At 37.6% G+C, this 12,390-nt stretch overlaps 1 protein-coding gene across 4 annotated transcripts; it reads right to left on the bottom strand.

The window, feature by feature from the left end:
- Positions 1-996: 996 nt before the first annotated feature.
- On the bottom strand, positions 997-7,938 carry LOC144628613 (uncharacterized). Of its 4 annotated transcripts, none has more exons than XM_078486749.1 (4): positions 7,790-7,938; positions 3,334-3,385; positions 2,168-2,700; positions 997-1,587 (listed from the first exon to the last, which is right to left on the bottom strand). In XM_078486749.1, exons 1-4 carry the CDS (start codon positions 7,873-7,875, stop codon positions 1,080-1,082), a joined length of 1,179 nt encoding a protein of 392 aa, XP_078342875.1. In that variant the 5' UTR covers positions 7,876-7,938; the 3' UTR covers positions 997-1,079. The 4 variants fall into 4 exon arrangements, with proteins under 4 accessions (XP_078342875.1, XP_078342874.1, XP_078342872.1 ...); XM_078486748.1 differs by having other exon boundaries at positions 2,168-2,703; positions 7,790-7,937; XM_078486746.1 differs by lacking the exon at positions 7,790-7,938 and adding an exon at positions 5,043-5,320 and having other exon boundaries at positions 2,168-2,703.
- Positions 7,939-12,390: the final 4,452 nt, after the last annotated feature.

Genomic DNA, 12,390 nt, shown 5'->3' with positions numbered 1-12,390 from the left:
AGGGAAAAAAAATTACAAGCAAAGCAAACTTTCCTCACCATACAATACTGTCTTATTTGTCTAAGCTACATTTTTTATGACTTTTAAAACTACATTATCAACGAGCTCGAAATACATTCTTCTTGTCAAAAATGTTCCATTTAAAGCACTACAAAACATACGTATTGTGATATCAATACTCAGTACTCTCTTTAGTAAAAAAGCACTAAAATTACAATATACAAAATATCATTTATTATTCCATTTTTTAAAGTTCATGGATGTAACTCTAGTGTATGACTATACAAATGAAATGTACTGAGCAGTACTTTCAGGTGGTACTGTTTATTATGCTGTACAAGGTGGCTCTAACTTTAAATCTGTGGATGAAACCCTATAGTGTGCGACAACTCAAATAAAAGCTATCGAGCAGTATATTCATGTGGTACTGTTCATTATCTGTACAAAGTGGATTTAACTTTCAAGTCTGTGGATGAAAGCTATTGAGCAGTACTTTCATGTCGTGTTACCTTAATCCTAAAATGTTTTCTTTCCTTTCCTTACCGTTTTGGAATAGAGTACAACAACACACAATTTTTTTCACCACTGGCAAAATCTGCGGTTACTACAAAAGATCGTTAAGGTGCAGTGTCACACTATGTAAGGTTATTTTGTATAGTCCAACATAAACCACGAATAATGGTTTAGAACAAAACATCTCACAGAATACTAGTAAATATACTAAAAAATAGTAAAACCAAGAAGTCAGATTGGGTATGAATTGCCAAAACTGGACATGATTGACAGATTATATCAAGTCGACCTTGATTTTTGTTGGGCCCATATAAATCATTGATCTATAAAATGCTCGAAAATTGGTTTTGTCTCCATTTACCAAAGGCAAGAGACGGCTATTTCATCTGTAAATGAAATTTAACCTTTTTTTTTGAAAAAAAAAAACATACATACATTGAACGAAGAATTACTGTAACGTGATCATGATTATGCTCTTCCCAATGACAAATGTTGGCAAATATTTATGTAATTGCACAAATTACTACTTCACCATAAATGCTTGACGCATTAGTACAAAAATAACATTAGCGGGAAATCTCGATTCTAACTAGCATTGTGTCATTCTGAATAAATGGGCCAGAGCATATCTGGGGAATGGGGGCGAACATCTCAAAACCGCATCCAACGTGACTACAAGGGGAGGTGGGTTTTCTGAATGCACACAGCTTTGGCGATGCGACCATCACTTGGGTGATATCGTTCGGGCCTTCAGCACCACTCTGATCAAGGATCGACAGCGTGATAACCCCAGTGAATGGCCACGTCAGCCTGTTGTCGTAGTCACCCTGCATCATGTGAACATAGAGTGCCACATGAGTGTCAACTCCACTGTTCACACCATTCAGGTAGATCCTCATGCAGAATGTGTAGCCATACAGACTGGTGTTGATCGCAGGACTGAACTGTGCTTTCATTGTACCAGTGATAGCATCTTGACGACATTGTTGGAAATTCTTTATTCTCCAATGATAAATACCACTGCAGAACCGCCCCTCAATCTCGCTCAATATGGCTTCATCAAATAAACGCAACCTGAAAATTTTAAAATATACACACAGGTGCTTAATGATTTTCTAAAATGGAACATTAAAAAAAGAATCTCTCTTTTTCAGCTTAGCTCTCTTTCTATTACCACCACAATATGTCTGAGGGGTGAATTAGACGGTACGATTTTGCCTACGATTATCGCATGCAAGATGCTTTCGCTATGACTACAAGAATTACACGATATCGCGTTGTTTAAAACAGCCTACCACATGCAAACGTACCTTGCAAATCGGCCCTGACAAAGTCACATTTCCAAGCTATTGTTTATTTACTTGCTCTATGGATTGCATCAGTGAACTCATGCAATGTTGATTTTCGCAAGAAAGGAAATGTCTGAGTAGGGAAAACTTTAATATTGACCCCTGATTACGCTCTGTGATGACATCGGTGCAAACAGCTATTCTAAAGAAATCTTTACTTTTAACAGTCAGAAATAAAGTCGCTCAAAGTTTAAACCATTTTTCTTGGCATAGAAACAGAAACGCCAAGCAAATCCTTTCACCGGATCCAAGGATCCAATATCCATCTGAAATACAACTGTTATCATTACACAACTAGTACTTGCCTTCGGCGATTTTCATTACACAACTGTACTTCTCGTGCGCCACAGCAGTACTCGGTGACAATCTCTTTCTGTTTTGCTGGAGTCACTCTATTCTCTAGGCCATTTCTACGATATCGCTGATTTGCATCTTGCCCCTCATCTTCAGTAGGGACGTTCAATCCAAAGCGGTCTCGACCGCCTTCTGCTTGCCGATAGCCCAGGAACAGACCATGTGGACTTGTCCTCTGACCACCACCTTGACTCATCCTTGTCAGAGCACCGCAGCCACTCCACCCACTTGCCTGATTGCCATCCTCTGGCTGGTAAGATAGCTGATAAGGTAGGTGGTAGTCTTCATCCTGATGCCTAGGCCTTGCAGCAACTTCTGACCCAACACGGCGAGATGTTCCACAACAGAGTTCGGGCTGCAGATGTGGGTGCTGTTCTGGTATAGGGAAGCTGAGCTGTCGAGTTTGTTCACAAGACCTTGGCCTTGCAAAGCGCTGTAACTCTTCAGTAGAGAGATGTACCTCACTAGGTTGACCGCCAACTGCCTGCTGATAAAAAAAAAATTTGAAACAATTTTTTACGAAAGCACTAAGAAAAAGAGAGTTAAGTTTGCAAAAAAATGAATGTAAGACAAAGCAAAAAGACATGATGTTAGATAAAGCAACAAGAAACGGTTGGTCTTATGATAGATGTAGTTTTGATCAAAAATTTGTATTTTTTAAATTATTTTTTTTCCTAAAATAAAAAAAAATTTAGAAAAAAACCCTTTTTTTCGTTTCACCAAAAAACAGTGCCAACAAAAAAAAAAAATATTTCTAAAAAAAAAAACACTGTGTTTTTTACTTTATTTTTACATTGTTTTGATGGAAGAGCATATAATTCCACGTTTAACCGAGCAACCCATCTCTTTTAATTTCCCTCTGCTGAATTTTTAGCAAGCTCACCCTCTCTATTACTATTATAAGACAAAAGGGAAATTTAAATTTTTAAAGTAATTCCCCGCTGTTTTTTTGTTTTTTTTTTACTTTTTCTCAGAAATATCGACATTTGCTTGATTGGTGCATGGGTTGCAGAAAGACAACCGCACAACGAATGAAAGAAAGAGGTGTCGCTGTGCTTCTTGGGGTTGTTTTGTTTGTTAGTTTTAGTTTTTTTTTTCCTTTTTTGCTGTTACATACCTCTGCCTCTACTAACGGTTCATTGTCAACAGGGCATCTTGGGTCATTTCTCCTAAATAAATAAATAAATAAATAAATAAATAAATAAATAAATAAATAAATAAATAAAACGAAATACAACAATTTTAACCACTGTTGCCGAGGTAAACAATTATTTCATTTCAACAGATAAAGAAGCCAGCGGCTCACGTTTTCAAATTAAATTTTCCTGGTATTTCGTGACAGGATAGAACACTCCATAGCTTTGGTTTCTTTATTATATGCCTTCTGATAAAGATTAAATAAGCAATGACACGATTCGTACCGTGTGCCGACGAATTAAGGCAATTGGGGTAAAGAAGCCTGAATGAAAGATATACACTCTTTTTTTATAAGAATACAGTTTTTCCGACCCAGGCTGAATATTCTTATTTTTCTGCCGATTTTAGGCTGAAAATATTCTTATGAACATTCTTAGAAAATACCGTTTGACATTTCCGTTTTAGCAAGTATTGGGTAATCAATTACAAGTGTTTGGTGTTCAGATCTGTTCGTGTTACATTGTGCACATGTACCATTGCTTTTCTTTGCAGCCTGGCCGTTTTGGCTTTAACAAAGCATTCCTCACAAAGATAAATGACGGAAATGAAAATACCTGATTTTGTTTCAACTAAAAACTATATTCTTTTCAAAATCTCGCCTCGGGTTTGTTCTTAAAATATTCTTAAAAACGCAAATTTCAGCCTCGATATTCTTATAAACTAGATTCTTATAAAAAAAAAAGAGTGTAGGGCTTCAAAAGGGATTTGGGATTAAACAATAAAACACGATTTTCTATGTTGAACACTCTCATGAAGAGTAGCTTTTTAACAATTCGAGCAAGCGCAGAATCCAAAGTAAATTTTAAGTGCTATTCTTAAAGGGACGGTGTCACGAGAAGTCTTCAAAGTTTTTGTGTAACCAGTGATGCCCGGATTATGAGGGTGCACTCACTGATCAAGGAAACAACCTTTGAACGACAAAATAAAGCCACAAATTCATTCTCCAAGATGTAAATAAACCATAATCAATGTGTTTTAAGAACTTTTCTTCCAAGTAAACTTGTCAAACTTCAGAAAACGTCGTTTTGCCACTTCCTCTCCTGCCAGCCAGCACATATTTTTAGCAAGACCAGGTCACTAAAAGTACGCTAGTGCATTCCCAATTAATACCGACACCTTCACTGGATTTTCAAATAGCACTAAATGTTGGTGACACTGCCCCTTTAAAACATTTTGACATGAAATTCAAGAAATATATCTAAACTTTACAACGTCAACACTGATAAAATAGTGGACGGTAAAAAATGTGTTCACTGGTTCTTGTGGCCTTCCCAGTTGCTTTAGTTACAAATATAAAATAGGTTGCAAGAAACTTATAACTTAGATCCATTCAGTGTGATTATCGGTATCCCGAACAATCCTCGAGGTGAATATGGAAAGACAGTCTCCAATCTCAAATAGAAAGATAAAATATTCGCCGTTGGACATCGTGGTTGACATTCTCCAAAATGTACGGAATTTGGTCATTTTACATTTTTGTTTTGCAGAATATAGCTAAGAAATGTACTAAGTTGCATAATGCAAGTTCGAAGCCGCTGTTAAGCCCCTCGTTGAGCAACTCTTGGGTTGCCGCAAGAGTTCTGTTATAAGATTTCCCAAATAAAACCTTAAACTCAATTGTTATCACACCTTATTTTCCGAAACATAAAGAATCTTCTACATGAAAGTTTGTGGCCACATGCAACAGGTCTGCACCGGGGCTCGGAGTTCCAAAGGACAAATGAGCCGTCTCCTTTCCAGGATTTCATCGGATCTGCTCAATCTCTGTCCATTTGAGTGAAGACATTTTTTGGTTGAACGCATTGAAGAATTGTACCTTCTTTCAACTGATGTCGATAGTCTCTACCTTAAATTTGCTCGACTACTCTGAACATGAACGGAGTGAACGGCTTCTTAAATCATGACTGTTATTGTTCTTGGGGCGTTTTTATCTAATCGAATTGAATGAGTTGGAAAGCCCTTATTTCAGAATTTGGAACCTGACGTAACAGTCGAAAAGTCGAGAATACACCTCAAAACAGGGAAAATTCGACTTCCGCAAAAACGTCTGTACAGCTCCCTGGCTGACTTTCAAGAAAGTCAGACTTTCGTGACGTTCTAGAAAATTCAGATGTTACATAAATTATACAAATAGAATAAGTCTCCCACGCAGCCATTGTTTGGGCTCGTCACGCAAAGCCAAACAACAGGCTACGTAGAAGACTAAAATAGACTTTGTTTACACTAAGATCAAGAGCAATAGCGTTGCCAGTAAAGTACTTCCGCTTTAGTCCATGACGTGATGTAGGCACAAACAGAATGATCATCGCAAAACATCGATAGAAGTTTTAGTAACAAACTCATCAGTCTTAAAGTGTTTATGCTCTAAGAGCGTCATCAAGACGAACTTTGAGTCATTGTAGAGTAAAAATCGGGACTACAGAATACCAGCGCCCACCCGTAAACGGCCGTGTTCGATTGCACAGGAGTCGTGTATCTATGAGTTCAAACTGGAGTTTCATTTTAGCCCTGGATTATGGACAATTCTAACACGGACCATGATAGCGACAAGGCAACAGTTTCAGGAGTTTTCACACCAGTCTGCGACATCATGAGCTGCTTCTACACCGACTTGCAATGTGGCGTAGCTCGATCATAATTGGCTCTTTTCAAAGGCTTTTCGGACAAGAATCTCCCCTTGTTGGCAATCCGTCTTGCACGGCAACAGATTGTGTTCATTGGTTGTCGACCAAGAAATTAGAAGTTGCACTGAAAGAATTTTCAAGTACTGGTGAGTATGCACATCTCTCATTTGTTTTTTGAAAAAAAATTTCCAGTACTGTTCTACATTATTTTGCTATCTCGACTCTCTCTCGTCTCAGCCTATGCTTTTACTTTGTACGTAGATTGTAAAGCTTTCATTTCTTTTTTCTTTTTCAAACTGTGGCATTCTTTTGTCTGGCAGACTGCAGCGTTCCGCTTAGCGTTATTTTGGCGGAATGTTTTTCTTAAAAATACTAAGCATAACCATGGTAACCTCCACATTCATCGAAACTGTATTTTTTGCCAGCGAATCGGAAGCGCGCGTATTGTTCGCGTGACATAAAAATATACATATATTTTTTAAAAGGCAGACAGATCATCAAATTGTCTCGAGTCACTGCGGCAGTGTTGTATTCATTTGTGTTAGCTGTTTTCTAGTTGTATAATCGTATGGGAAATCTTAAGCATGAATCGTGTTTTTCGACAACAAATAATACCGACTTCGCCAAAAGCCTGTTTATCGCGGAATACTCCAAGGGCAGATATCAGTGCCTTTTCATCTAACATCAGTAACAGTCGATTTGTGATCGATTTAAAAAAATTGTGCATAGCAAGTCAACAAGGGACGCCGAACTGTTGCATCCTAACTTGTCCGTTGTGGATTATGGCATGGATCGTTATAAGTTCCCACACCGGGCTTGTCTGCGACTTCATAGGCCGCCATTGCGAACGAGTGGCAATGGTCGATTGATTCGATCGAATTCGAAGGCTTTGTTTTAATGCTTTTCTACTTTGGGAGCTCGTCTTTCACACAGCAACAAATTGTGCTCTGGAAGAACTTCTGAACAGGACAAAGTTTCGAGTATGTGTTTGATGATTTCTTCTGATTTCAACAAACTATGAAAACTGACTATTAAATGTTAATATTTCTCTATTATTTTTCATTACAATGATTCCATAAAGGTTTCTGTTGAAAGGATTCTGAATTGTACGTTTGCATCTTGAATGTTTGACTCCGTCGCTCTAGCAAGGATCGTCATTTAGTTCCGCGAATTCAGAGAAGTGGCGGATAACAACTCTGCAGACAATACTACACTTGTTAGCTACTGGGCTTTTTTTTTTTTATAATTCTGCATGTAGGATTATGTTATCTTCCCAACTATCAAACATGGCGTGCTCTGACAACTCCTATGAACGTTTCGTTCTCAAGAGTTCGTTTCTATTAGCTTTAAGGTTAGAATAAATGCTTCAGTGTGTGTAAAACAAATTTTTAACCTTACAGAAAATGGTTAAAACATGGTTAATTTGACTAACAATAGACGGGTCGAAACTGACCAATTACTGTTGACAAACCAATCAGCCTAAAAAAAAATTGGGACCATCGATCAAGAATTATGCGGACTACAAAACCTGTTAAACCGGTTTTTTTAATAAAAATCTTTTGTTAACCACTACTGATCAATACACAGGTGTGCTATTTGATAGACATATGTTTAATAAACATCTTATTCTGCCGTTACTTTCATAGCTCCAACAACATATCATCTACAAAATATACAAAAATGTGTCAGTTATTGCGTATAAATGTATATATTTTCTCAGTTCCAAATTAGAATTGGTTAATTTACCCGTACCTGCTTACTGACCATTCGGACGATTCGTTCTTGGTTTCTGTCGATGTCTGGGATCTCGTAAAATTGGGTCCCGAACTGGAGTTCATATCTTTGAGTAAGGTACTGTACACGAGACGAGTCGAGTCAGACACTTCCAAAGTTTTTCTACAACTTTTCTCACCGTAACTTAGAATATATACACACGGTACCTTCAGCCACATAAAGTCATTCAGTCGCGCTCAACTGGCTAGAAGAAGCGAGAGCCTGAAGTGTCGTACATATGTTTTGTTGGGCGGGAAAATCAATTTCGCGTCAATTCCACCTTCACTTCAATTCGCAGCGCTGTGATTGGCTGTTACTTGTCATTTAGGAGTATTACGTATCTTCTAAAATTAGCAATCAACGTTTGGCGTCATCGATTTTAGCCGACCAATCACAAGAAAGGTTTATTCCGTGTTGCTAAGTAACATAAAACAAAGAAACGGCAAACCCGGAACAAAGGCCAGAAGCTACTCGCAACACGATCCATTTTTGTACACGAATCACGATAAATTCTATTTCTCACATCTGGCGATCTCTTGCGCGTTTATTTCTGACAAAATTTAGCAAACACATCCAAAAAAGTTTTATTTCTGCTTATTCAAGTTTTAGTAATTTGGGATGAACTGGAAATAACAAGGTAACGTGAGAGGGACTAATTCTTTTTCTTAACCAAACTTGTGTAGCAATTGTCACACTGCGCGCATTGAAACAATAATATTTTTCGATTAAACATCTTGCACAAAAGACACATAAAGGTGGCCAGTGTCAACCTTCAAAACTAAACACAAATTCCTTTGCAGTCAGAAACTCGCAGGGCATCGTCCATGAAAATGCAACAGAAATTGCTGCTTTTCTGCCTTCCAAGAGTGGACTACTGAGAGATCTTGTTAATTAAAGGCTTAAAAGTAATGTCCCGGTTTTTAGTTTCTAAAGGATAGTAGAGGTCATTTTATACTCGAAGCAACCTGCCAGGTCGTTCCCTAGTACAGTAGAGTCGGGTTGTCAAGTTGCGAATCCCAATGAATGACTACCCGATCCTAGCTGTCAAACGGCTAAACCAGCAACTTGCAAATAAAATTGTTTTCGGTTTGTTCTTCGCTTGCTGCAAAAGAAATTTTAAGTATAACAGCCTCTTGCCCAACGAACGGAGAGGGAATTTAGCGACTTTTAGCATCACCAGCAATCATTTTTGACTCTGTAAGCGAAATTGACTTTGTTGATGTTTTGTAGTTCCAACTGATTGCGTGCTCATTCGCGTGGATCGAATCAGACTGACAGCAGCATATAGGGTCTTGTGCAGCGTCTTACGAAAAACATGTGGGTGCTCAGGCTATATATAGCAACAGGACATAAACATAGGCACGCTAAGCGTGCAGGAGTTATTTTTTCAATTTATGGGGTGGCTTGGGGTGAAACTGGGTGATTGTCCTGTTGGGATGGTTTATGCCATGGGTTGAGCTATTTGTGTATGGCGGCCCACGGAGTCACTTTTTTGCACAAAATTTCCTTGCTAACAAAATAATTTTTACGTGCATTTTGATACATCAGAACTGTTTTATTCAATACGTAAATTTTCATCATTTAATTGAAAAACAAAAACTAATTCAATTATCAAAATGTCACAAAATGGCAAGTTCTTATTCTGTTTAAAGCGGTTAAAACGTGTTACTTTTGTTTGTTACGGAATACTTTTGGCTTTTTGCCAAACACTGTAACATGATACTGTTGTTTTTCTCACTTTTGTAACATGATACCTTTGTTTTTTTAAAACGAACGTAACACGATACCCTTGTTTTTCTCGAAAAAGCCTTCTCCTTAGTTATCCGAAGCCGTTATCCAAGGCAACACTGGGTGATCGCTCCTTTACATATGCTGCCCCAAAACTTTGGAACGCTCTTCCTTTAGCGATCAGATCTGTGAACACTGTTACCGATTTTAAAGGCAAACTTAAAACATATTTGTTTTCTAAAGCGTTTTTATTAAAATCCGAATAGAATTGTAATTTCTTAGAATTTTAGATTTTAGTTAGGTATAAATTGTACTTTAACGCTTGTAATTTTTAACCTATAACTTAGTTTTAAGAATTTTAGTTTTTAAGCTGTAATTTTAACTTTTAGCGTGTAACGTTCATTTTTTTTTTTTTTTTTTTTTTTGTAATGCGCATTTGAACATTTATGTATGGAATTTGCGCACAACAAATTTGTAATTATTATTATAAAAGCCACGTCTCCATATAGACATTGAACGAAAAGTACTATAATAAACGAATCAAATCAAAAACCAATCTCTTCGGAAAAGTTCTTTAGAGCGCAGTACACCTGGAGTATTTGTTTCCTGTCAGAACTGTTCAACAAAGATTTTCGTTCATTCACAACGTAAATTCTATTCAACAAACAAGAACTAATTGAGTTATCAAATTGTCACGAATGGCACGCTCTCATTCTGTTTTTGCTATCGATCGTAGTTGTTTTTAACAGCAAAGTTAATACTTGTACCGGTTCATTAAATTTTTGAACGAGATGTTTTGCAGTTGATTTCAGTTTACTTTGGCCGCCCGCTTTGCGAAGTTTGTTGGGAAATTGGAAACTTTGTTATGAAGTTGCCAATTACGTTGCGAGTTTGCAAATCAAATTGCGAACTTCGATACAAAGTTCCCAACTTCGGCCGACTGAACTTTCCAAGTTTGGTAGTTGAGGAGAAACAAGACATGTTGCTCGAAAGTCATGGCGATTTCTGAACTCGAAGATTTTAGAACTTGTCAAGGAAAGTTGAAGTAGCTTGAAGTGCAAGACAACGTTTCGCATCAGCGATCACGCAAGTGATTTGCCGATAAATAAATTTTGTATGAAAACACACATTTAGCTATTTCTGTGAGGCATAATCTTCACTGTCTTCAATTTCAAGTCTTCTGCGTTTGTAAACCGGATGAAACTGGATGGTTTACCCATATGTAAAATTGATTTTAATCGACGCCGACGCGGAGACAAACTAACTCCCGAGTTAGGATTTCGAGTTGGATTTCGAGTAAGGATTTCGAGTTGGATTTTCGAGTTGGATTTTCGAGTTAGGATTTCGAGTTGGATTTCGAGTTAGGATTTCGAGTTGGATTTTCGAGTTGGATTTTCGAGTTAGGATTTCGAGTTGGATTTTCGAGTTGGATTTTCGAGTTAGGATTTCGAGTTGGATTTTCGAGTTGGATTTTCGAGTTGGATTCTCGAGTTAGGATTTTTTTGGCGGGATTTTTTTGGCGCGTTTTTTTTGGCGGGGTTTCCAATAAGTTTTCAGTGGTTTTACACAACGTACTTTGCCAGCGGTGTTGCACATGCAAAAATTTTTTGTCGGCAAAATTTTTTTTTTGGGATCACTTTCTTGTGCAAAATTTTCATAGAATATCCACTGAAACTTCTTGAGAGTATCAGATGTTTGTTTAGAAATGTCAAGCGATTCAAAAAATTGTTTTTGTTTTTCTAGTTTACGAAATATCCGAACTAGTCGGTATACTATAAAATCGCTACAGTATTGTTCTCGACAGTATGAAACAGAAAACAAGTCACGCAAACGAATGAATGGATGAATATCTCTATTTACTTTAAAAACCCAATAAGAATATTCGAAGTTTGTTTAGAAATGCCAAGCGATTCTTAAAATTATTTCGGTTTCGAAGTGGACGAATTTTTCGAGCTTGTGCATACCATAAAATCGCTATGTTCATGACACTTACACCCGCTCATCTTTCGATGTGCTACACAAACAAGACGGATCGAAATCCGCCAATCACAGCCCACTAGCATGACCTTCTGAACTTGTGGGCTCATTTCCGGCCGGTGTTGATTTCATGCAAATGAGCCCACAAGTTCAGAAGGTCATACTAGTGGACTGTGATTGGCGGATTTCGATCCGTCTTGTTTGTGTAGCACATCGAAATAAAGATGAGCGGGTGTATTGTTAGCGATTTTATGGTATACACAAGCTCAAAAAATTCGTCCACTTAGAAACCAAAATCATTTTTTGAATCGCTTTGCATTTCTAAACAAACATCTGATACTCTCAAGACGTTTCAGTGGATATTCTATGAAAATTTTGCACAAGAAAGTGATCCCAAAAAAAATTTTTGCCGACAAAAAATTTTTGCATGTGCAACACCGCTGGCAAAGTACGTTGTGTAAAACCACTGAAAACTTATTGGAAACCCCGCCAAAAAAAACGCGCCAAAAAAATCCCGCCAAAAAAATCCTAACTCGAGAATCCAACTCGAAAATCCAACTCGAAAATCCAACTCGAAATCCTAACTCGAAAATCCAACTCGAAAATCCAACTCGAAATCCTAACTCGAAATCCAACTCGAAATCCTAACTCGGTAAATAGGCAACCTCGCCGACGCGATGCGACAGGGAAGACTAATTTGTTCGAGACAACATGTTTACGGCTCGCTGAACATAAAAGTTTTTTTTTATTTTTGTGACATTTGTTTCCAACAGTTTAGCGAAGCAAAGCCCTTTTTGATAACATAATTACAGAAGGTTTTAATAAATTCGGGCCGAAGTTGGGAACTTTGTATCGAAGCTCACAATTTGATTCGC

The sequence above is a fragment of the Oculina patagonica genome, chromosome 10 (genome assembly GCF_052425735.1).
Source record: "Oculina patagonica isolate OP01 chromosome 10, crgOcupat, whole genome shotgun sequence".
NCBI lineage: Eukaryota > Metazoa > Cnidaria > Anthozoa > Scleractinia > Oculinidae > Oculina > Oculina patagonica.
This window is presented reverse-complemented; position numbering and strand designations above follow the sequence as displayed.

Coding starts and splice junctions, on each gene's coding strand:
- LOC144628613 (XM_078486746.1), bottom strand. CDS start 5,161: ATGAAATCCTGGAAAGGAGACGGCTCATTTGTCCTTTGGAACTCCGAG. Junction 2,704..3,333: donor AACCGTTAGTAGAGGCAGAG/GTATGTAACAGC, acceptor TTTTTTTATCAG/CAGGCAGTTGGCGGTCAACC. Junction 1,588..2,167: donor TGTAATGAAAATCGCCGAAG/GCAAGTACTAGT, acceptor TAAAATTTTCAG/GTTGCGTTTATTTGATGAAG.